At 43.0% G+C, this 26,068-nt stretch overlaps 1 protein-coding gene across 1 annotated transcript in view; it reads left to right on the top strand.

Moving 5' to 3' along the window:
- Nucleotides 1–26,068, top strand: part of RPF2 (ribosome production factor 2 homolog) — a 651,328-nt gene that overhangs the window by 205,368 nt on the left and 419,892 nt on the right. Inside the window, exon 5 of the mRNA XM_044062732.1 lies at nucleotides 19,225–19,306. Coding sequence (XP_043918667.1) covers nucleotides 19,225–19,306 — 82 coding nt within the window. The remainder of the gene's footprint in view (nucleotides 1–19,224; nucleotides 19,307–26,068) is intronic.

Below are 26,068 nucleotides of genomic sequence, written 5' to 3'. Positions count from 1 at the left end.
AAACGGGATTCTTGCCAAAGGCCCTTTTTTTGGCCCCCTAAAATTCAACCCCCCTAATTTGGTTTCAAACCACACCTCTTAGTAAATCTGTGATGGATGTTATTTTGGAAGCCAGAAAGCCTAGTACTAGAAAAGCTTATGCTGGTAAATGGGAAGAGCTTTTGTGCTTGGAACCAAGCATAAGGAATAGACACAGCAAAGCCCAATATTCCTCAGATTTTACAATATTTAACTGAGATGCTTGACAAGGGCCTATCTTTTTCTTCAATAAAAATCCATGTCTCTGCCATCTCGGCTCTTTACAGCACAGAGCCTCTCCTCTTTTCTCATCCACTGCTTAAGCAAGATCTTAGAGGGGCCAAAAATGTAAGGCCTCCCAGAAGAGCACCAACTCCGGCATGGGACCTCAATTTTGTACTGGAAAAACTCACCCTGCCTCCTTTTGAGCCAGCAGCTACTGCGGATATAAAATTTCTATCTTTGAAAACAGCTTTTCTTTTGGCAGTTACTTCAGCAAGAAGGGTTTCAGAACTACAGGCTCTCATGGCAGTGGAGCATTTCATTATATTTTATCCGGACAGGGTGTCCCTCAGGACCAATCCTTCTTTTATGCCTAAGGTGGTATCCAGTGTGGCTCTTAACCATACCATTCACCTGCCCACATTTTACTCATATCCGCAAAACAAGGGGGAGCGGATTCTGCATTCATTGGATGTACACAGAAAACTAAGATTCTACTTAAACAGGACCAAATCTCTAAGAAAGTCTGAGCAACTACTGGTAACATTTGCTGCATGAAGGGTATATCAAAGCAGACTATTTCTAAATGGATAAGCCACTGCATTCGTTTCTGCTATTTGCACCATGGTAAACCTGTGCCCAAGGGGATCAGCTCACATTCCACCAGGGCTGCCTCTACTTCAGCAGCTTTTCTCAGAGGGGTTCCAACCAAAGATATTCTAGAACCTGCTACTTAGTGCTCTGTTCATACCTTTACAAAGCATTATCATTTACCTCTCTTCTCCAAATCCAGGACAGGCTTTGCCACTACAGTCCTGCAGAGCCTTATAGCCGCTCCTAATGCTGTCTAGTTCCATCCTCCCATCCATAGCTTTGGGATTCTAACCAAATGTAATGACTGCAGCAGTGAAACGAAGAACATAGTACAGTTCTGTACACTTGCCATAAATGTAGATGTTAGTGTATTCACTATTGCAGTCCGGGTTACCCACCCGCCATCCCCCTTTCTATACCTTTTCTTTCCTTCACTATACTCAGAAGCTTTTGTGGTGTATTTGCTTTTAGTTGAAGGTAAAGTTTGTTTCTAAAAAGGCATTTATATATATATATATATATATATATATATATATATATAGATATATATATATATATATATATATATATATATATATATATATATATATATATATATATATATATATATATATATACATTTTTGCTCCCCATTTGGGGGGCACCTGACCTCTGGAGCAAGAAAAAACTGAATAAAATGGCGTTGGCTGCATGTTTTATACCCCTGACGACCTGACGTCATTGAAGAGGAGACAGCAACCGACGCAGGACCCAAGACTTTTATTCAGGCTGACTGAGGGCAACCTGCCAGCAGATTACCCTAATGCAATGACTGCAACAGTGAATACACTCTAACATCTACATTTATGGTAAGTGTACACAACTGTACTTTCTGTACTGAGAAGGCATGCTTGGCTTAAGGAACAGACCTTGCCAGACCATGTCAGATCAAAATTACTAGATGCTCCTTTGAACAGTGACTATCTGTTTGGCACCAAAGCAGAAGAGGTTCTTAAAAAGATGGAAGAAAAAGCTAAATCTATGCAGACAATCAAACATTTCTTGCAAGTACATCCTCCTAGATTCAGTAGGCATTGCCCCTTGAAACATTGGTCCTTTCCAGCCCCCTCAAGGCCATCTCAACTAGACCCAGGGAAAACAGACCCCTCCCCCCAAGACTACAGTCTCAGGGTATACAGAGATCTAAGCAATGGAGTGCCTCCACTTCAAAAACAGGTAGTGCTAAGCTCCCCCCTTACAGAAAGAATTCACAATGACTTCTCAACTCCACTCCCCACCTCTGCCTAACTGCTCTTGCCCATAGGAGGAAAACTTGACCATCATGCAAAAACTGGACTTCCATCACCAAAAACCGATGGGTCCTTAGCATTGTATCCCAGGGGAACAAATTTTACTTCCACTCACTGACAACCCCAGAAGGGTTCCCAGACCATCCTCCAAACTACTGGGCAGAGGCACAAAACCAAGTTCAATCCCTGCTCTCCATAAGGGCAACTCAACCTGTTCCCGCAGAACAGATAGGTCAAGGGTTCTATTCCAGACTTTTCCTGGTGCCCAATCCTAGATCTTTCCATTCTAAACACCTTCCTGGTGGTACCAAAATTCAAAATGCTCACCTTGCAGCAGCTTCTTCCTATGCTGGCCAAAGATGCCTGGTTAGCCACCCTAGACTTAAAAGAAGCGTATTTGCACATCCCTTGTGAGAGACTCTGCAGGAAATGTCTATGCTTCAGGGCAGGATCTATGCATCATTAGTTCTCTGCATTTTCCTTTGGCTTATCCACCGCTCCCAGACTATTCACAAAATGCCTCGCTCCAGTCATTGCCTACTGCAGACAGAGAAAAATTCAAATTTACCCATACTTGGACGACTGCCTGATTCAGGCAGGCAGTCAGGAAATGCTGTTGCAGTACCTGACATTTGTAAAAAACCTTCTAACCTCCCTGGGATACACCATCAACGAAAATAAATCAAACTAGTCCACAGTCAAGACTGTATTCCTGGGAGCAAGCTTGGACACAGCATGCCAGATGGCATTCCTTACTCCAGAAAAACAAGCCTGTCTGACGGACTACTTCACTCAAATGGCCACCATAACCCAGCTATCTGTAAGGAAAATCCTGCAGGCCCTAGGGTTCATGGCCTCATGCATCCTACTAATTCCATATGTCAGACTGCATATGAGGAAACTTCAATGGTTCTTACAAAGTCTTTGGTGCCAACATTCTCGGGACCTGGAAACTGTTATTCATATCATACCTTGTCTAAGGACAGAGTTTCTTTGGTGGGCAGCAGCATCCAACCACAACTAGGGACTTCCCTTTACTCAACCCCACGCCGCCCAGACCCTAACCACAGACGCAGCAGACTATGCCTGGGGGGCATACTTGGATGACAAGTGCATTCAGGGCCACTGGAGTCCAAGTCAAATTCATCGGCACATCGACCAAAAAGAGAGATGCTAGCTGTTCAGCATGCTTTAACAGCTTTCAGATCCCTACTCTCACCAGGACCCCTGCTAATAAAAACAGACAACACCACAGTTATGTGGTGCATCAACAAGCAGGGCGGAACCCACTCTGCAGGCTAGCCATGTCCCTGTGGAACACGGCCTTGGACATGCAGGTCCATCTGCAAGCTGAATTCCTGCCAGGCAAACAAAACTCACTGGCGGACGACTTGAGCAGAAATCTAAACCCACACCAGTGGCAATTTGAACCAATCACCTTTAGCCTTCTGATTCAGAAATGGGGGACCCTAGAGGTGTGGGTCTCTTTGCCTCTCCCTGCAATCACCAGCTCAGCAAATTCTGCACCAGGACACCTCACAGCAGGGCCTAGAAAGTAGATGCCCTATCCTCCCAATGGGTAAACCTCTCAATCTATGCATTTCTCCCTCTGGCCCTTCTCTCAAGAATATTGCTCAAGATAAGACAGGACAGACCAAGGACAATCCTGATTGCCTCGGACTGACCATGCCAGCACTGGTACCCACTACTGCGCAGCCGGTCACTGGTACCACCTGGCTCCTACCCCAGAGCCCGACTCTGCTCACTCAACATGGGGGTCAGATCTTGCATCTGCAACTGAAAACCCTGAATCTTGCAGCCTGGCTTATTCTTTGAATTCTTCCCCAGTGACCAGCCTAAGGAGGCAGGTGCTGGACATCATTCTGGAAGCCAGAAGACCCAGTACAAGGAAATCCTATGCTAAGTGGAAAAGGTATTGCTCCTGGATTCAATCTAAAGGAGAGGACATAGCTCTGCCCTCCCTACCTCTAATCCTGGATTACTTAGCAGATCTACTCCACAGAAGCCTAGCCTTCTCCTCCATTAAGATCCATGCATCTGCCATCTCGGCTCATTACAACTCTGAGCCACCCCTCTTCTCTCACTCCCTCATCAAACAGTTCCTGAGAGGGGCAAACAACTTAAGGCCACCAAGGAGAGCACCCACCCCTGCTTGGGACCTTAACTTGGTACTGGAAAAGCTCACACTACCCCCTTTTGAGCCTGCAGCATCAGCAGAGTTAAAATTTCTGTCTTGGAAACAGCATTGCTTCTGGCCATCACTTCAGCTAGAAGAGTGTCTGAGCTACAAGCACTTATGGCTGTGGAACCCTTCATTATTTTTCATGCTGACAGGGTCTCCCTCAGGACTAATCCTTCCTTTATGCCTAAAGTGGTGTCCAGTGTGGCTCTCAACCAATCTATCCATTTGCCAACCTTCTTCCCTAATCCTCAAAATAAAGGGGATAGGATCCTGCACTCCTTGGCCGTGCACAGACAGCTCAGATTCTACCTGGATAGGACTAAGCCCTTCAGGAAATCTGACCAGTTATTACTCAGTTTTGCACCAGGAGCAGAGAGCAAGACCATTTAAAAACAGACAATTTCCAAATAGATAGCACACTGTATCCATTTCTGCTACAAACACCATGGGAAACCAACCCCTCAAGGGGGTCAGAACACATTCCACTAGGGCAACATCTACATCTACAGCATTCCTCCGTGTAGTCCCTACCAGGGCCATTCTGGAGGCTGCTACCTGGAGTTCTGTACACACATTCATCAAGCATTGCCACCTGCCTATATTTTCCAAATCCAGGGCAGGTTTTGCAACTGCAGTCCTGCAAGGTATACTAGCCAGCCCAAACTCTTCTTGACTGCCTCCACCCTTTCTTCAGTTTTGGGAATCAACCCAAGTGTGATGACTGCAACAGTGAAACATGAAGAACATAGTACAGTTGTGTACACTTGCCATAAATGTAGATGTTAGAGTGTATTCACTGTTGCAGTCCTGGTTTCCCTCCCTCCAGTCCCCTTTTTCTCTCTCTCTCCTCTATGTGTATATTACTCGCCCCTTGCAGGGGTATTGGTATTTACTGTTTACTGGTGGTGATTTTCCCACCATAACTTAGCTCCCTATTGGGGGGCTCCTGACATTTGGGGCAAGAAAAACTGATGTAATGGCATCAGCTGCCTGTTTTTATACCACAGATGACCTGACGTCAGTCCTGGAGCGACAGCAACCCACACAAAAATACTTATGTCTCTGGTATTCGGGCCGACCGAGGCCTACCTGCAGGCTGATAACCCAAGTGTGATGACTGCAGCAGTGAATACACTCGAACATCTACATTTATGGTAAGTGTACACAACTGTACTTTATGCAGGGAAGGTAGTAGGATAGATCGAGAGAGTGCAGTGAGTTTTGGGAAAAGAGTGGTAATGAGTACTAAGATGGTGTGGAGCATGGGCAGATCCAGTTATTGGTTAGATGTTCTTTGAGCCTAGTCTTGAAAGAATAGTAGTGGGGTATAAATCTGATTCTGGGATACTATTCCATGATTTGACAGTACAGTGATAGTACAGGCCAACACCATTAGATCTTTGAGGTTTATAAGTAGATGGTAGCTACTTGTGAGAAGGGTGTAGGTCAAGATATGGAACGTAATGTTGAAGTAGCAATGAGATAGTTTGTGAAAATGAGTTGTATGGTATTTTGTGTGTTAGCATTAGTTGATTAAATGTCAGAATGTGGGGTAATTCAAGCCAATTTAGGGACTTGAGTGCAGAGCAGTAGTAAGAGAAGTGGGACTGCCCTATGGCAAATTTAGCTATTTCATTATAGCATTGACTAAGTTTTGCTTGCAGAGAAGAGTGAAGATTGGTTAGAATAGTTGAAGTGTATAGAAGGGAGGGTAAGAGATAAATGGTGGCAAGGGTTACTCTTGTTGAGTTGGGATGAATTTTTTGGCCCTATGTACCGTGCTTTTTTTTATTATTGATATATTCAGGGGGTTTTTATATTACTGATATGCAGGTCAAACTTAAGATTGTCAACAGTTACACCTAACAGTTTAGTGTGTGAAACAACATTGATTAAGGTATTGTTCAAAAAAGTAATGGCAAAGTATCTAGAGATAATTGTTTTGGTAAAAATAGTAGAAGTTTTAGTTTTTTTTTTTTTTTTTTTTAAGTAGTAGATAGTTGTTGGCGAGCCAGGACTCGGTGGAATTGAATGCATCATGAGTTGAGCTCTCTAGATGGGTAAGATTGCTGGTGGAGCAGATTAAAGTAGAGTCATTGTCATATTGAAGAAGGGTTGCTTGTTTGGTGGCAGCGTTAAGGTGGTTAATAGAAATGTTGAAGAGGAGTCGACCTAGTATTGAGCCTTGGAGTATGCCAGTGCTAACTAGTAAGTAAGGCAAGAAATTAGAATTCCATTTTGATTGATACCTGTTAGAGAGATAATTGATGGCTTAACCGAATCATCCTTACAATAGTTCAAGAAGAGCTAGCTGGGATAAGAGTTTGGGGTGGGAGACTATGTTAAAGGCTTTAGATCTATGAACAAAGAAGTGACAGTTACCTTAAGTCACAAGCTTTGACTGTGTCAGTAAAGGATAGTAGAGCAGTGATAGTACTGTGCAGGTCTGAATCCATGTTTGGTGGGAGAGAGAAGATTATTGTCAGGTAGGTGTTGGAGAAGTTGTTTGTAGGTACATTGCTCTTGAAGTTTTGATAGTGGAGAAACAATAGCAGTTGGCCTATAGCTAGAAAATTCTGTGGAAGTGCCACCTTTGTGGAGAGGAAGGATAAAGGACTTTCCCACAGGGAGGGGACATAAGCTTCCTTGATAGATCTATTAATGATTATGGAGACTGGGTAAGCAGTTGAGTCAGCTGCAATTTTTAGGAATTCATCAGGAAGATTATCTGCAGAGGTGGAACATGACTTGAGCATGCACAAGAGGGATTTGATGGGAGGTGGGAACTGATTGAAGAAAAAAATGTGGAGAGACCAGTAATATGAGGGTGAGTGAAAGTAGAGGAGGATGGAGGGAACTTATTAGTGATGGATGCTGCGCTATTGATGAAGTAAGAGTTAAATTGATATGGCATATCTCCTCAGATACAGCATATCTGCGGAGGTACTATCACAGGAGGGTTGGGGAGGACTGACTTCCTGGGTGTAAGATTTTTTTGGTGGTGTGCCAGAAAGTTTTGACTGGATTTGTGCTGATCTTGTGGCTTTGCAAAGAATTGTTTATCTAAGCTAATCTGTTTCTTTACAAGGTTACGTAGTGCTCTGAAATGCTGTAGGTTATTATGTGTCTTATGTTTTAGGTAGGTTGTCCATGCCTTCACTCTCTCTTGCATAAGTGATCTACTGTAGACAGAAAGCCAAGGGGTATAGTTGGTTTTGACTCTTTTTTTTTTTTTTTTTTTTTTTCTTTTTGGTGTGAGGTAAGTGTTTAGGAATGTAGATTTAAATTGCTCAACGGCATCATCTAGTGGTAAATATTTAAGGAAAGACCAATTAATAGTGTTTAATATATTTGTAAAGGCATGCTGGTCAATGTTGGCTAAGTAGAGTATAATATTGTCTTGTAAGTACATTTGCATGAATGAGTGAGAAGCCTAGTTGTGCAGATTGGGTGGTGATCACTGATAGAGTCTGGAAGTGTTTCAGAGTGAGAGAAATTAGTAGGATGAGACGCCATTTTGGTTTGCTGACTTGGTATAGGTTTGCTGAGTAATTAGTTGAGAAAATCCAAATAGGTTAAAGCTATTTGTGGGGAACTGGGAGTGAAGTTTCTGCCAGTCTGTCTTGTTCACCTAGTATTACTGTTTCAAGAGAGATTTGTTGACACCAATGATGGGGTTCTTTCCAGAATGGATAGACTATTGCCAGTGTAATGCAACAATCAGAGACTTGTATTCTTTACTTTAAGATAGGTGATCAGTAGTTTGGCTTTGTCAAAGGAGGGTACAGATTGGTTGTGAGGTGTTAAGGTGAGAGCATTAGTGTGTATTACTGCAACACCACTTCCTTTTCTTTTAAGTCAGTCAGCTTTGAATATGTTAAAGCTGTGTGGAAGTACTTTGAGATCTTTGGTTTAAGCCAGGGTTTCAGTGATTACTAATATTACAGGAGATTGTACAGTTATCCAAGCATGTAACTTGGAGACTTTATTGCACATACATGTTTACTGAGATAAATTTAAGCTTATTTTGTGAAGCTGGAATATGGGTAAAAGATGGGGATTGTGATGTTGGGACTAGGTTTAGGGTGGATGTCACCTTAGAGCTGGAGGAATTTTTAAAGAATTTATAGTAAAAGATAGGATTTAATTTTGGTTTAGTTGCTAAGCTTGATATTAAACAAGTATAGATGGGTTTGAAACAATTTAGGTTTACAGAATGTTTTGTCTGTGTGAAATAGATGAGCAGTGATGGGTAAGGAGTAGTAATTTGTGAAATTGGTGAGAGACGTAGTGTCTGTAGGAAAGCTTCGTGTATGTGGGCTAGGCACTAGATATGAAAGTGGAGAGAGAGGAGTATTAGTGTAAGGAGAGTAATCATTTTAGGTTGATCAGAAGTAAGGCCTTAGTTGGATAATTGGAGGAGGGTAGTAGGGTTTGTGTAATTGAGGAAGGGGAGTAGCAAGTAGATGGGATAAAAGTGTGATAGTGATAAGTTGAAAGGTAGACTGTATGTATGAAGATGGTAGAGCTAACAGAGGGAGGAGTGTGGTATGGATAGGCTTAAAGTTAGAGGTAGTGGGGGTGGGTAGGATTTGGGAGTAGGATAGCAGAGCAAAGTGAGCCTGAGCAGAGTGGGATGCAATTCCAGAGACCGAGAATCTTCGAGTAAGTTATATCAGTGACGCAGCAGTACAAAGCTATTTTAATGCTTTGTATGGGGCCAATTAAGTAATGGGAGCACAGTAGTAGGAGATAAATGGTTATACACACAGCATTTAAAATAAACTTAAGGTTGTTCTATGCCCATATTTAAACTAAGTAAAATGGATTCACAAACTGCTGAAAGTACTTTAAGTAGATTAAGCTAGGAGGGGTATAGCCACACTTGGCGGGGGTGTGTGCATGTGCACACTATGCAGATTAATGTAAAAATAAAAAGACACACTGGATAACTACTGTTCCAGTCAATAACACTACATACAGTATTGCCGATTAATAGGAAAACAGTTTGTACACACACTTTGCATTAGCGTTTTGGCAGGTTTTGCAGGGAGCTTTCTGGTGATTGAGTCCCCGATTTGTTTTAGATCATCCAGAGGGAGGCACTTTGCCATTTAGAGATGGGGGATAGCAGAATTAAGGGGAAAAAGAAACTGGAATGAACAGGTTAGGAGGAGAGGGTTAGATAATCGGCATACTGAACTCGAGACACATAATGTGAGCTAGACATTTGGGTTATACAGTTAACAAGATCAGCACAAAAGAAGCTAAAATAGTTTTAAAGCTAAACATTTACATTTGGAAAACAGTTCTAATTTCTGTATTAAAAGATCCCTTAGTTTGAGCAGTACTGCTGTAAAACAAATATTCAACTAGAGGATGTAGGTCTCACAGTTGCATTTAGTATTAGAATCGCTCACCAGAGACTTGCATTCATTTATACTTTTACGTTGGATAGCTTGAGATCATTTTCCACCTAGAGTGTTGAGATGCTGTGGAAAGAGCCAAAATGTCAACAAAAGCGCCCAGCTACAGAAATTTACTACTACAAAAAAAAAAAAAAAAAAAAACCTGCTCCCAGAAAGCAGTGTTTTCTGAATCAACTGGAGAGTTCATCAACAAACAATGCTATTTACACATTTACTACAGCAATGTTACCGTAAATGTGCACTGTTTTAGTAAGCCCAATACAAGTAGAGAAACCTAAAATAGATTACTATACGGTTGTATTCTTCCTGCAAATATAGTTAATACACGTTACAGCACAATGTACAGTAAACATAGCCTGCAGTAAAAAACTCAGAATAACTTCCTCAAAAATATAATTATTTCAGAGAGCCATCGTACAGTTCACTTAAATAAAATGAAAACCATATCATGCTAAAAAGAAACTTGCTTACATAGTGTGCATACTCCCAGACTGGGTTATTGGGGAAAACCGGAGTTTACAGAGACCACAGTAAAAAGGAAAAATGGGTCAGCTCGGATGACTAATATTTAATGGTTTAGAGTATATGCTTATTTGTATGGTAAGTGAGCTACTCCATTTGACATTTTCAGCCGTAACACACAACTGAAATAGTGCAACACATCTGACATTGTTGAAATTAATAGTATGCTTTGTAAACCTAAGTAGACTTTGTTGCATACAGACTCGAAATAGTACAGTTAAGGGTGCATTCTAGAGGAGCAAGTTAAGGGTGCATTCTAGAGGAGCATACCCAAGAATATATTATATTTGTTTTCTTGGTTACTGTAAAGACTTCCTGCAGTTGGTTTTAAAAATGCATTTGTATTTGCATCCGTAGCAGGGCTAGCCACCCAGCGGTGTGAACCTTGGCTCTAGATAATTGTCACTGTTGAAGTGATACCCCACCCCCATTTGCAGAGATGGGAAAAGGGGTTGTGGACTGATGGATTTGTAAGTGCATATAGTGCATATACATAGCACAATTCAAACATCTAGATTACTCTTACTCCATTTTTTTTAAATTCTGGTCAGACTTGTTTGGTAGTTTGAGAATATTCATAATGCTTAGCAGAACTGCCTCATGTACACAGACAACCTTCTCCTCCTCCCAACAAATTCCAACACATGTGAGAGATGCAACCATATAGCCAAACTGGAGGCTAAGCTCTCTCAACTCAGTACTGGCGTAACCAGTCAGGAGGAGAAGGAAACCACCCTCACTACAATTCCAGTCTCACATAGACCTACCACGACAGCAAACCAAACACATAAACGCACAAAAACATACTCGGAGGCTCTAAATAAAAATCTGCCTAAGCAGCAGAGACCTCCAAAGCAGACACCCAAGCAACCGCTACCCCAAAACAAAACACGTGCAACACATAGCTCACAAAGCCAGTGTGCCAAACAGTCGCAGCCCTTAAGGCTAAACAACACACGTGATACACTTGTAATAGGTGACTCTATCGTCGGGCACACTGACATCCCACTCACTAGGCTGAACAAGGAGAAGGTTATGGTGAGCTGCCTGTCGGGCGCTAGGATCCGCCACATAACACAAGCACTCAGGTCACTCCAAGGCAAGTACAAATATGACTCTGTCATTGTCCATGCTGGCGTGAATGACCTGAGACGTACCTCCCTGGACTACATGAAAAGAGACATAGAGGAGCTCTCTGAGCATGTAGCGTAGGCCGGTATGACCCTGACCTTGAGTAGCATCTTACCCTCACCAAGAATGATGCCACAATATGAAGACAAGGTGATCAATTTTAACAATTGGCTTAAGTATTGGTGTCATTCAAAGGGGATCCATTGCCTTTCAGCCTGGGATGACATGCCCAAGCCACGATGCTTCGCTAGGGACGGCTTGCACCCATCACCCCTAGGCTTTTGGATATTGGTAAAGGCTCTTGCCACCCCCATAGTGCCTTTTTTAGGCAAGGCTGAAAAGACAAACCCACCTCCATAGGTATCACAAGGGACAAGAAACTGAGTAATGCTACTCAACGCCAGAAGTCTAAACCTCAAGATGCATGCACTCGAAACTCTCCTTAGCATGGAGAACATCGATATCTGTGCAGTAACAGAAACCTGGTTCAAGGCTCCTGAGAGCACCCCAGCACTACCAGGTTATACCTCATACCATGCTTTTCGGCCCCAAAACTTGAACCGAACCACAAAAGGAGGGGGCGTATCAGTATTCGTCAAAGATACCCACACCTCCCAGGTTGGTGGCACAGTACGAAGCATCAGAAACTATTCATGTGCAACTAACAGTGGGTAAAACTGCCTTCCAGTTTATAGCCTGCTACAGACCACCCTCCCAAACCCAGGAACCCCACTCGGCCTTCCTGAGAACACTGGAAAATATGAAGGTCTCTCCAAACACCATTATATTGGGCGACTTCAACTACCCAAACATAGACTGGGGGCATTACTCTAGCTCCAACACCCTGGCCCAAAGTAAACTCAAATGCTATGGAACAACTTGTTACCACTCCCACAAGAGGGGAAAGCATACTGGACCTGATCATCACCAACATGGGGGCTCTATGCTCCAGACCAGAAGTGTATCCCTAACTGGTAAGATCGGACCATAAACTAATCTCACTGGATATTCACATCCCGACCCCATCCCCTGCCCAGAAAACCACAGTGAAAAACTTCTTCTCTAAAGCAAATTTCACACTCCTCAATACCGAGGTGGAATCCTTCAAAGCTCCCGGGCCTGTGGAAAATACGGCCCAGACCGCAGAATCTTTTATAAACGCATTCTATGAACACCTTCAGGAATGCATGGATCATGCAATCCCAGATAAAACCAAGACCCAATCCTCCAAAGGCAGGCGTTCTGTCTGGTGGACCCCAGCCATAAACAAACTATACAGTAGAAGGAGGAAGCTACTATATGACAGAGCAAAATCCCAAAAAGGGAAGGCATCTCTGATCAGTATTAGCAAAAAACTACGGGCACTCATAAAATCGTCTAAGGCCAGCTTTGAGAGAAAAATTGCACAGGACACTAAGGATGATCACAAGGCTTTCCTTTAGTTATGTTAAAAACCTGGGTGGGAATTCCCAGATATGCTCAGAATTAGTCCAAAATGACAAAAAAAATACACCGAACCCACAGACATTGCCAACATCCTAGCTGACAGGTTCAGTGCAAACCCCCCCCCCCCCACCAAAAGGGCAAATATCTATCCCAGCAGAGTGCTGCCCCCTTGACATCTCAGATGCTCAGGTAAGAGCCACCCTCTCCAAAGCAAAAAACACAGCATCAATGGGACCAGATGGTGTCCCGGGCTGCGTCCTACATGAACTCCAAGAAGAGCTAAACCCAAACATAAAACTACAGTTCAATCTCAGCCTTACTACAGGATATGTACCCAAAGAGTGGCGTACAGCAACAGTGGTCCCTCTCCACAAAGGTGGTGCCTCAACGGATCCTGGAAACTATCGCCCCATAAGCCTAACTAGCTTGGTCTGCAAAGCTATGGAAAAGATCATCATGGACCTCCTAAATAAAGATATTGGGGACCTACAGGCACTGGATCCTACCCAGTTCGGCTTTAAGGGCAGATCCTGCCTCTTAAACCTGGTTGATTTCTTTGAAACAGTCACCAAGGCCATTGACAAGGGGAAGGTGGTCCACACAGCCTACCTGGACCTCGCAAAAGCCTTCGATACAATACCCCACTCGAGCATTATAGATAAGCTCACCAGCTTAAATATAAACCCCTATGTCACTAGATGGGTTGCAAACTGGCTCAAGGACAGAACCTACATGGTTAGAATTGCTGGAGCCATGTCGGACTCCAAACCAGTTACAAGTGGGGTTCCACAAGGCTCTGTCCTGGGACCGCTCTTGTTTGGTATATATTTCTCGGAGGTACAGGCCAACACGGAAGGACTGTGTCTGACCAAGTTTGCACATGACTTCAAACTAGGCGCCATAATCAAGCATCTTACAAAGGGGCCTCATAGAAACAGACAACTGGTGCCAGAGCCATGGCCTCAAGCTAAACGCCAAAAAGTGTATAGTCATCCCCTATGGCAAAAACAAAGTGCCCACAAATTACCACATAGGTGGTAATCCATTAAGTACGGAAGTTATTAGGGACCTGGGGACCCAAGTTGATAGCAATCTCTCATTTGAAAACCACGTGGCCAAAGTGGTTAGAAAAACATTTTATATAGCCTACCTAATCATGAAGATATTCACATCTAGATCAGGGGAGGTCATCGTGCCTCTTTACTCATCCCTCATCAGGCCCATAATTGAGTACAGTGCCCCTTTTGGGATGTACCTTACCAGACACCTGCAGCAACTGGAAAGACCCCAAAAGTACCTTACCAAGAGGATCAAAGGGCTCAAACAGATGCCATATGCTGCCCTAACTCCAGCTCTACTCAGTGGCATACCGTCTGCTCAGAGGCGATCTGTGCCTGACATGTAAGGCCATGTCCAACCCGGAATTAATGGACATGCTGCACCTCAGAAAATCCAAATCCCATTGAGCTACGCGCTCGAGAGACTTGAACCTCAGCACTGAAATAAATAAGACATGCTGGAGGGACAAATTCATAACCCAGAGGCTCCCTTCACTCTGGAATAAAATCCCAGTCCAGGTTAGGCAGAGTCCCTCATTGACTCTCTTCAAGAGGAATCTTGATGAGTGGATGGGAGATCGTAGGTTTACCCTGGGTATCACTTTTGTGTCACTGTTGAACAGAGGCACAGTATACTAACCTCGAAAAAGGGCATAGCAAAATTCATTTAAAATGGGTGGCGAAAGCCAAACACACTCTGGCTAGGCTTTTAAATGCCCTAGGGCAGATAGCCTAGTATGAACCTGTGGTACCTTTGCCAAGTCTGGATACTCATCCCCACTGCAACATTGAAGGAAGAGATGTTTAGCAGCAGAACAAATGGTTGAAACCACCTATATAGGTATGTAGCACTGTTGTGAAGGAAGTATAGACGTGTGCTGTAGGTCATTTGGGAATTGGTTACTTGTAGATTTCCCCTGGCTTATGAGGGTTGTTTCATTTCTGGTGGAATAGGTTTTGCACAGGAGTATTGCTGTCTTGGATTTTGAATGTAACGAGTACTGTGCTTTTTCCAGGAGGAGGGGCAGTAAGTTAGTCTAAAGAGTTTTAAGCAGTAGAAAGGTAAACAACAGAGTTGCTAACTGCTTTACCAATAGGCAGACTGGTTTTGGTTATTGATAGGCAGTGGGGTCTCAAAGAAGTTTATATCCAATGCATTTGTGAGGAGGACTTTTTTAGTGGTCTTGGAGAGTGAGCAGTCTGGAAAGCCTGTGCCATTTTTTGAGAGAAATGGATCTAGTCAGCACATACTAAATTTGGTTACCTGCTCTAGTAAGGCACCTAACTGTTAATTTGTGTAACAGTAATGGGGGTGTTCTTCAGTCTGCATGCTACAAGCTAACAGTGCTTTGGCATTAGATAGGCTCACCAGTGCCATAGTGATGCTGTTTCTCCATTTGCTGAATGATTAAATGAAAAAAGTTTGACAGCTTGCAACAATTATAGGTTCATAGGTTCATACTAGGCTATCTGCCCTAGGGCATTTATAAGCCTAGCCAGAGTGTGTATGGCTTTCTCCACCCATATTAAATTAATTTTGCTATGCCCTTTTTCAAGGTTAGTATACTGTGCCTCTGTCCAACAGTGACACAGAAGTGATACCCGGAGTAAACCTACGATCTCCCATTATTATAACTGCAATTTCTTAATAGACCGTTCATAAACTGCCTGCTGTGCTTTTTCTGAAGGCAGTTAAATTAACTGCCTTTGCAAAAAGGCAGTTTGCAATCTGTCTATTAAGCAGTCTCTTACAGAGAGGGAGCTGACAGGTGTGTTGGCTATAATGTCAAATTCGCTTGCTACAGTTGTGTTCACAGTAAGCATGTTCTTTGAGAAGCAGACAGGAAGGTTAAATAGTTTGTGTTGAGGGAAAGAGTGACTGTTCCACATTTTAAGGAGTTTCTTGTAACATTCAGGATTCCTACAGAAAGGGTGATTGTGACATGAGAAAAAAAATCCAAGGTTATATGAGTAGAATAGGAATGCTTTGAGCATGGACACGTAGACAACTTAGGTTTGTTTTAGATTGAAATGAACAGTTGTTTGATAATTCACCTGAGAAGATGCTATTCTGAAGATCGGTTAAACCATTAACATGCTGTCCGATACTGTCCAGGCATGCAGTGTATCCCTTCATGCTGCATCCAGTGCCGGGTCACTGGAGCAAGACCCTCTCTTAGGAATTACTGGAGGTAAGGCAGGAACCAGTCCAGAGAGGACAGTAGTCCAGCAAAGATGTGTGTGTGTGTGTATACACACACACACACACGCACACGCACACGCACACGCACACACACACACACCACACAGTTAGGAACAATTTGAGTTTCTCCTTTTTACCAGCTTGCATGTCATTGAAATGTAAAATGACCCTTGGGATCCTAATGAAAAGCCACACAGACACTAGGAGATCATGCAGACTTTTCACAGTAGTTTCTGCAGCCAGGCAACAAACACTGAAGGAGTAGCCCTAACAGATATCTGAATCCTGTTGGGCACAGTTTTTGAAGATGATTTAAAAGTAAATTGAGGTTGGTACTGACAAGGGCCTTCTTAAGATCTGCAAGTGTGGCTTCAATGAGAAGTACATAAGTTCATAGGTATTTACTAGGCCATGATCACAAGGGCCTTTTTAAGCCTAGCCATGCATCCCAAATCTCGAAGTTCTGGTACCCTTGATAAGTGTAAGCAGGGGCTTGGGAGATGAAACATTTACAAGCAGGGCCTAGGAGATGAACCATTTACAGGTTGTCTGTCCATTAGAGACCTAGGTGCCAAGCCAGAGATGAATTTCCTGTTCCCTATCCAATTTTCCAAGTTACACTTGAATTGGGCTAGGGAGGAACTCTGCTTCACATGGATGGGGGAGACTGTTCCAAAGATTGGACAGTATCTGGGATACATACCTGTCTCTCCAGCAGGTCCTGTTTATATCACAGCCAAGGTTTTTGTTTTGCGGATATACAGGAGGTCCATCATAGTGGGGTCTGACAATACCCTGTATGCTAGGCATAGATTTCTCCTCAACAGCCTGTAGGAGACAGAATACCTGGATAGGGCCTTGAGGTGGTTTTCATAGGACAGAGGACGTTTTACTTATGCCCAGTATTCTTTTTGTGAGGAACCTGAAAGGACGTTCCATTTGTTGGATATGCCTGGTTAGGTACATACCAAAGGGGGCATTGTACTCAATGATAGGTCTGATGAAATGCCAAATACAGCAGAACAGTGACTTTCTTGGACCTAGATGCCATACTTTTTGTTTATAAGGTGCGCAACATAGAATGATTTCCTCACTAATGGTCAAAGGATAGATTACTGCCTTTGTCCTTGCGTCCCTGACTACTGGGTTGACTCTAAGGGGTGCATTGTCAATATGATAGTTACCAGGAGTGGATGACTTGATGAAAGATACTGTTACTGCATTTCTCGGCATTTAGTTTTAGTCCATGGCACAGACAGCAGCAGTTTGCCTGTGTCAGCCCTGCCTGGAGAACATTTGTGTTGGTGTGGGATTCAATGACCACTCCTAATTTGCAGTCAACTGCATATTTAGTCAGCCAGAGACCATTGACATTGGCCTTAACTTCAGAGAAGTAAATGCCAAAAAGGAGCAGTCCAAGGAGCACTCTGTCTGGGACTTCACTTGTGACTGCCCTCTTTCTAGAGGTGGACTCCCCAGTTTTAACTTTGTGGGTCCTGTGTGTGAGCCAGTTGGGTATCCACTGGGTGACATACGGGTTTGTACCTAACATGCCAGAGTGGGATATTGTCAGATGTCTTGGCCAAGTCAAGGTAGGTAGTGTGAACCATTTTGCCCTCATCCATTGTTTTGGTCCACCAGGTTGAGTAGGCTTGACCTGCCCTTGATGAAACCAAAATGGGTTGGGTCCAGTGTCTGGAGGCTTACTATATCATTATCGATCATTTCCATGGTAATTCTTTCCATGGCGTTGTTAAGGACCAGTGAGACTTATAGGCCTGTAGTTTCCAGGGACTGTTGATGGCCCACCTTTGTGCAGAGGGATGATTGTTGCTGTTCTGCATTCATGAGACATGCAGCCTATTTCGAGGCTACAGTTGCATAGCAATTCCAGAGGGCCTGGTAGGTCATTTCATGCTGTTTTAGAAGGCATCCTGGAATATTGTCTGGGCCCATTGATGCAGTGTTCTTGGCCTTAAAGCATTAAGGACCTGTTCCTAGTTACAGCAGGAGGAGTTTGATGGCATTTCCTGAGGGAAGGTTGAGGGGAAGAGAGGGGTAAAGTTGGAGTTGAATTTGATCATAGATCTTGGAGTTGGAGTCTAAAAACTGAATTTCTGGTCAGGAAGATGAAAACAAAATAAATTTACCTGCTGAATACTTGTACATAGTTCAATGTCTGATGCATTTTACAGAGTTCCACTCGTTATAGAATAGCAGCAGCAGCATGGCTGCCTCTTTCTCCATCATGTTTCACAGTTCCCCTTCTTTTTCCTTCTCTGTCTTTTTCATAAAGTGTTAGAATGTGTTTATGCTTGTCTTTATGTATCACTGTAAAACTGAATTTAATAACAGGTCAGACCACATGGTGGGAGAGGGAATCTTGGTGATTTAAGAAGAATGATTTGAGAGATGACTGTGGAAGAAGCAAGTCTTTGTCTAGGCAGTCTGTGGTCAAAGCCAGTAGAACATTGTTAGATGACTGATGGTAAAATGTACTGAAAAAGTGATTCTTACTGTATACGGCTCTCATAAGGTCAGACAGTGGATACAGCTTATCATTTGGGGCAACTTGAGAGGGAAAGAACTTTGTGGATGTGTGCAGAGAGGATTACTGAGATGGTTAAGGAGATGAGGGCTGGGATATGAAGAAAGGCTAGAGGTCATAGATGTGTACAATCTCGAGGAAAGTTTGTGCACTTGGTCATATCAAAAAATGATAGGTGAGGACATGAGGTTATGAAGGAAGAACAGACCAGTGTGATGGAACACTGGTGTCAGCAAGAAGGTTGATTGAAGCCTGCCTTAAGGAAGTTTTTTTTTCCCCATAAGAAATTTGGTGAGTTTTTGAAACAGAAGTTTAAAGGGGCTTAAAGATCATGGATTGAGGAAGTAGAGTGAGGTGCAGTTAGGCATTCTCAGAAGACTGTCTCCTTCCATTTATTATCATGTTTGTATGTAAACAAAAAAACTGACTTGTAAAGAATGTCTAATACTCCTGTTTTTTTTCTTGCAGTGTGATCCTAACGAGTTTGCATTAAAATTGTGCATCTGATTACATTAATGTAAATTATGGTGCTGTCTAAGGACTCTGGTTTTTATTTTCCAGGAATTCTTTTCAAAGAAGTCGGACTGCTCCTTGTTTCTGTTTGGCTCCCACAATAAAAAAAGACCTAACAACTTGGTATTTGGTAAGGCTGAGTCTGTTTGTTTTTTTTTTAATTTGTAGAAATTTCATTGTAGCACTTGCAAGCAAGAATACCCAAAAGGATGGGTGATACTTGAAAATAACTTAACTGACCTGACCATGGAGAAACATTAACAAGCCAGCTGTCTGAAGTGGAGAGACTCTAACAGATGTGTAATTTGCTGTTTCTCACTTTCTTTCTTAGAAAATGGACACCACCAAGGAAAATCACTTTATGCTGTTAAAACTGCATTTTGGGTAGTTTAGCATTACATTTGTCTTGTATCTGGTAAAGAGTCAATGGAATTAAGTCAGCTGGTGCCACACTGACATGATATTAAAGTAATGTTGTAGAACATTTTTGGTGCATTTATGAATGTCTGTTGGGAGTCTTTTCACGGAAAGTACCTTTTGTGAGCTTAAATTATTTGAGTGGCCTGGTTCTGCCTTCTTGAGTTGCAAATTTAACTTTTCCTCTTTTTTTCCTTGTGATGTAGTAGAAAGCTTGAAAATAGAACATTTCTAAAAACAACACTAAAAAATAAATAAAAGTAATGTATTACAAGTCCTCTTGCATTGGTTGGTAAGCTATCCTGATTTAGTGGCTTCAGCTTTTCAATGCTAGAACAACGTATGGGAATTGATGGGATAATGTAGACTACTCATTCAGATGTGCATTTCAGTTGAAGTTCAGGCTTATCCAATTACTTGTAAGCATTTAGTATAACTGAAATTAATATAGTGAACAAAAAATCAGATTAAAACTACGTTAATAACTATGCATGCATAATGATTAGTATATAATAACATAAGTGGGCCGATCTTTAGTAACCAGTGGTGTTCATCATTCTCAATACTGCATTTAGTCCTTAGGCTATATGGGTTGCTGCCCGCATAGAAAATAATAACCATCCAACTAAAAGCTCTGGGTCTTCTCCAGCTGTTTCACTCTGACGGCAGATTGGCTAATCCCAAGGAGGGAAATCAGAGTGAAACTTTCTTCAATCCTTTCTTGCTGTCTCTAAAAGAACCATCTCTCTGGCTTCACAGGAGAAGCAATAAGCTAAGAGCTTCATTTCTGGCAGATAAGTCCCTGTTGGGAATCCCTCCAGGCAGAAATGATCTTTCTTTTAAGAAAAATATAATTTAATCTATTTCCCTTTTATTTAAGAAACCAGATATTTTTTTCAGTATTGAATGTTTCCTGTCATTGACCGCTCTTTTTTTAAACTTAAAATTAGCCCCAAATACCTTTAATAAACATTCAATTAAAAGCTGCGTACTGTTTGTGTTTGTGGACTGAAAGGTTTATGGAGAAATGGGTGGGCATTTGTCACTGTAAAGCTTATTCTAACTTTGAGACAGCTGTCTGCTATTTTAATTCGGTCAGTGTGTGTGCAAGTGTTTGAACAGTACCGATAGGGGAATTCTGCTCTGCTTTTACTTTTTACAATTTAAGGGACTGGGGAAAGTGAGTCTTAAGTGTGCTGCTTATGAACACTCAGTGAGAACTTGCCTTTCAACTAACTCACTCTAGCTACTGTTAAACACTTTTCATGATTCTTTGCCGGTTACAGGATGGATACTCCTTCTGATCTCATTGGCTCTTCTCTTGAACCTCAGAAGTAAAAAATCATTACCAAGGAGTCTGTATTTTTGGTCATGGAGTCTGTGTATGCCTCAGCTGAAAGTGGGCAAAACTGAAGGAGTCATTGGTTGTTCCTCAGACTGCTCCCTCATCTCCCCAGCTTCCTCTGCTGTAGACTTTACAGCCAGCATGATCCAGGCTGGGTCAGCCATGTCATTTTCATCTGTTCCATTGTCTGATATGGGCATGGGAGAATAATTTTATCTAGGTCTGGGAGATGCTCCGGGAGATTCTTCTAGGTGTAATTCATGCAAGAGACCATGAGACTGGGCAGATGTCCCACTTAGTCTGTCCTGTTCTGCTGGACTCCTATTAGGAAAAACAAAGGTAAACCTTGTTCTGATGTTACTGTTAAAAAAACTGAGATGTTCATCATATTAATCATTGCTGCAGCAGCCTTAGCTATGTGGAATACATCCCGTCAAGGATAACTGCTGGCCAGCTTCCAAAGTTTCAGGGCACATTCCATGCACCCATACTGTCAGGCAGCTTGAGCTGAGCTGACTAAAGTATAAGGTTGAACACTGAGCCCTTCAGACCTTTACTACTTCCAAAGAATATGCTCCTCTAATGCTTTCAGTGATCAGTCTACATGGTGCTGTTTTTTTTGTTAGGTAGATAAATTCCTTTTGGGGGAAAATCTTCCATTTTCTAAATATTATTTGTATTTTATCACTTTCCTTTTCAAGAACTTTATTTTAAAGCTAGGAGTTTTGGTTTTAACTGAATGAGAGATTGCATCATACTTTTAAAATGGGAGTGCATTCTTTTTTTTCCTGTCAGTTTAAAAGTTTTGTAAAGCAACTTAAAATCATTTTGTCTGATTTTTATTTTGGCTTTGGGGACTGGCAGATTGTTTTAAAGAGCTTTTATTGTGTTTTAAATTGCTTTTTATTGTGTTTTTCTATGAAAAAGTGTTGTTTAATGACTTTTTGCCAGTATTTGCTGCACGTCTTCCATGGGCAAGAGGTACAAATTTTGGCTTGACTATGATCAAGCTAGCGGTCCCATGGTTGAGTCATTCTTCCAACGACAAAAAGAAAGTTAAGCAAACAGTTTTTGCCACCAAATTAGTCTAGAAATTTGCCTTGGCACATGTGGATGACTCTGCTGTCACTATTTCTTGTACCTCAGACCACTCTTCTTTTACTTTGGATCCCTCTGGTGTAACACATGCAGCCAGTATGGACCAGGTTGTACCCATGTCCTCTGTGGCTGTTGGGGCACCTATTGTCAAAGTGCTGTATCCTTCCCTAGGGAAGATGCTGCTACCATTAGTAACACAATTGTCCCCAGATGTTCTTCATCTCACATTGCTGCAGTCCTTACACTTGGGGGTAGTCCGCTGTCCTCGGTCGGCCCGAATATCAAAGTATAAGGCTGACGTCGGTCAAGGCGCATTAGACTGACATCAGGACGTCAGGGTACAAATGCGCATGACCGACGCCATATCCTCAGTCTTTTTTGCCGCATGGTCCGATGCAGAAGCAGCGTTGCAAGTGCCGCTCGGCGTTCTGAAATTTTTCAATTCGGAGTTTCAGACCGAGTCAAAGTTGGCTAAGTACTGGGGAATATTTTAGTTTTTCTTGCCTCAGTGGTTTACCGGATGTCAGAAAAAGTGAATAACTGTATTTCTTGTGGGAAACAGATACCGCATAGAGATTATCATACTTTGTGTATTCCTTGTTTAGGGCCTGAGCACGACGTTGTTGGGTGTCTTGTGCTAGATTCAATAAGCGCACTATTAAGAGAAGGTTAGATTGTGCCAGGTTAGTCTTCGGAAGCGGTGCAATTATAATATGCCGCCGGATGCTCGACGTCCGCTTCAAGAAGCGCAAGGACAAAGCAGCTAAGCCTAGGCTAGAAGAGCCGGACGCCGGTTCTTTAGAGGTGTCGGTGGAGCCGGGGTTCCCGGAGGTTTCTCTGGAGTCCCAGGGGAGACTTTGTTATTGCAGGATGTGGCCTCTCAGGAGGCAGGTCAGGCTGAAGGGGCTTCTCAGGTTACTGTACTCCCCTCCCTTCCTAGGGTGGTTAGGCCCTCTCCTTCTATTTCCAAGGCTTCTCCCAGAGGCAGGCCAGGTTTAGCTTCAGTTGGTGTCACCCCTAGTTCTTCAGGATCTGTGCCCAAGAAGCATATGCTTAAAATGGCAGAAGATTTGATTACTTTGATTAGAGGTTCTTTGCCCCCTCCTGATAAGAGACCTAGGGTGGAACCTGAGTTGGGGAGTTTTGAGCAGGCTTCGGATGTTTCAGAGTCTTCGGCTGAAGACTTGCAGGAGTATTCTCCTTATTCTGATTCTGATGTGGATGATTCTACTCCTTCTGCTTCTCCTCCTGAGGATTTTTCTTTTCAGAGACTCTTCATTCCATGAGGGAGCATTTTAAGTGGGAAGGTCAGGACTTCTCTGATTCCAGGAAAAGGCTTAGGGAATTTTTGTTTTACCCCAGCATAGGCCTTTGGCTATACCTCCTGTTCTGGATGTTGTGGAAGATGTGTTTGCAGAGGCTTCTCTTAATCCTGATTCTTTGCCTCCTGCTCCTGTTAAACCGGATAGGTATTACAGGGTGCCTGAAGCTCAGAAGTATCTTTTAAGAGTCCTAGGGCGGACCCAGAAACTGTTAGTCAGGGGCCTAAGGGTGTTAAGGCTTCTGTTGTTAAAAATCCGGTTCCTCCAGATAAAGAGGCCAGGGCTTTGGATAGATGGGGAAAGAAAGTCTATACTTCTTCCACTCTAGCTATGAGGGCTTTGAATTGCCAGTTTCACATGTTGAAATACCAAAACTATCTACTTTCTCAATTGAAGTCTAAGGTAGATGCTCTGGCGGAGGGTATTGAGTGTAAAGAGTTACAAGATTTAGTACATGTTTCTGAACAGGTGGGTAAGCATTCTTTGCAATGTGGTTTTGATGCTGTACAGGCCTCGTCTAGGGTGGCTGCCACTGGGTCAGTTCTTCGCAGGCACGCCTGGCTGAGGGATCAGAATTTATCTGACCATGTTAAGACAAGGATTTTAGATGCTCCTTTACAATCTGATGTGTTGTTTGGTTCACCTGTTGAGGCAGTCTTGAAGAAAATGGAAGACAAGGCTAAGTCTATGCAGACTGTTAAAGATTTTTTGCAGGTTCAGCCTCCAAGTTTAGTAGAAATTGGCCTACCAAGGGGTGGACGTATCCTTCTTATGATTCCCAGTCTAGGGGTAGATCTAGACGTGGTAGGGGCAGAGCTCAGGGCTCTTTCAGGCCTAGAACAGGGAGTTCACCTGCACAGTCTTCGGGTGAGGGCAGGGGTCAATCCTTTCGTAAACAGACCCAATGACCTACCTTTTCAGCTGCCAGAGCCTTCTCGTCTGGCAGCACCTTTGGGAGGAAGGTTGGCACTTTTCAAGGAAAATTGGAGTTTAATTACCCAAGACAGATGGGTATTGGATATCATACACCAAGGTTACAGGTTTTATTTCCATACCTTGCCTCCTTACAAAGGCATGCCAGACGTTCCTCCTCAGCAAAGAATAGAGGCTCACAAACAAATTTCTCTGTTACTTCAAATAGGGGCCATACAGCCGGTCCCTATGCCAGAAGTGGGCCTAGGATTTTATTCTCGCCTGTTCCTAGTACCAAAGAAGGGGAACACGTGGAGACCAATTTTGGATTTATCTATCCTCAACACTTATCTGGACATTCCCAAGTTCAAAATGTTGACGTTACAACAGCTTTTACCTCTGCTGGGCAAAGATCATTGGATGGTAACTTTGGATCTCAAGGAGGCTTACCTTCATGTTCCTATCAGACTGAGTTGCAGGAAGTATCTGCTTTCGGGCTGGGACTTCTCATTATCAGTTCTCTGCATTGCCCTTTGGCTTATCTACTGCCCAGAGTGTTCACGAAAGTTCTGGCTCCAGTGATAGCTTTCTTCAGGCTAAAAGGAATACAGATCTATCCTTATTTGGACGATTGCCTGATTCTGGCTCAAGGAAGGGACGAGCTTCTTCATCATTTGGAATATGTGATAGCAGTGCTAAGATGCCTGGGGTATTCTGTGAACGAAATAAAGTCCAGTCTAGTACCCTCTCAGGACATGTGCTTTCTGGGTGTAAGGCTGAATACAGCATCCCAGATGGCCTTTTTGACCCCGGACAAACAAAAGAATCTTTCCCTTTACTTTCATCAATTGTCTCATCAGTCCAGGCTGACTGCAAGGACAGTCCTTCAAGCCTTGGGGTTCATGGCATCTTGTATTCTGGTGCTTCCCAATGCCAAACTGCATATGAGGAAGCTACAATGGTATCTCAAAAACGTATGGACACAGCACTGCCAGGATCTGGACACTGTCATTCAAATAATACCTTGCATTCAAAAGGAATTTTTGTGGTGGGCTCAGGAATGTCACCTAAACAAGGGACTCTCTGTGACCCGGCCAGAGGCGAGTCAGATTCTAACGACAGATGCCTCAGACAAAGCTTGGGGAGCTCATCTAAATGGAAAGTGTATACAAGACAGGTGGCCTGCCAGACTACAACATCTACATATCAACTTGAAGGAGATGTTAGCAGTCCAGTTTGCATTAATAGCTTTCAAGGATTTACTTCTTCCAGGGCAGGTGTTGATTCTAACAGACAACACAACTGTCATGTGGTACATCAACAAGCAAGGGGGAACACATTCTTATCCTCTATGCAGGCAAGCAATGATTTTGTGGGAGACTGCTCTCAGTTTACAGCTAAATCTTCAGGCAAGGTTTCTGCCGGGAGCACAGAACTCCTTAGCAGATGTGTTGAGCAGACGAATTATGGATCCCCACGAGTGGAAATTGGATCCTCGGGTATTTCGGAAATTGACAGTGTCATGGGGAACTCCAGACATAGATCTGTTCGCTTCTCCACTAAACCACCAGCTGCCAAAGTTTTGCACGAAAAGGTTTCATCCCACAGCTTGGAAAGTGGATGCTCTTTCTTTCAATTGGAGCAATCTTCATGTGTATGCCTTTCCACCTCTGCCTCTCCTCCCAAAGGTACTTCTAAAGGTCAGACAGGACAAGCCAAAGATGATTTTAATAGCTCCAGATTGGCCTCGACAGCACTGGTACCCATTACTGAGAAGTCTGGTAGGAGCCTCCATGGC

The sequence above is a fragment of the Protopterus annectens genome, chromosome 2.part1 (assembly GCF_019279795.1).
Source record: "Protopterus annectens isolate FY-2018-M chromosome 2.part1, PAN1.0, whole genome shotgun sequence".
Classification (NCBI taxonomy): domain Eukaryota; kingdom Metazoa; phylum Chordata; order Ceratodontiformes; family Protopteridae; genus Protopterus; species Protopterus annectens.
The sequence above is the reverse complement of the archived record's forward strand: the minus strand, read 5'-3'. Positions and strand labels throughout refer to the sequence as shown.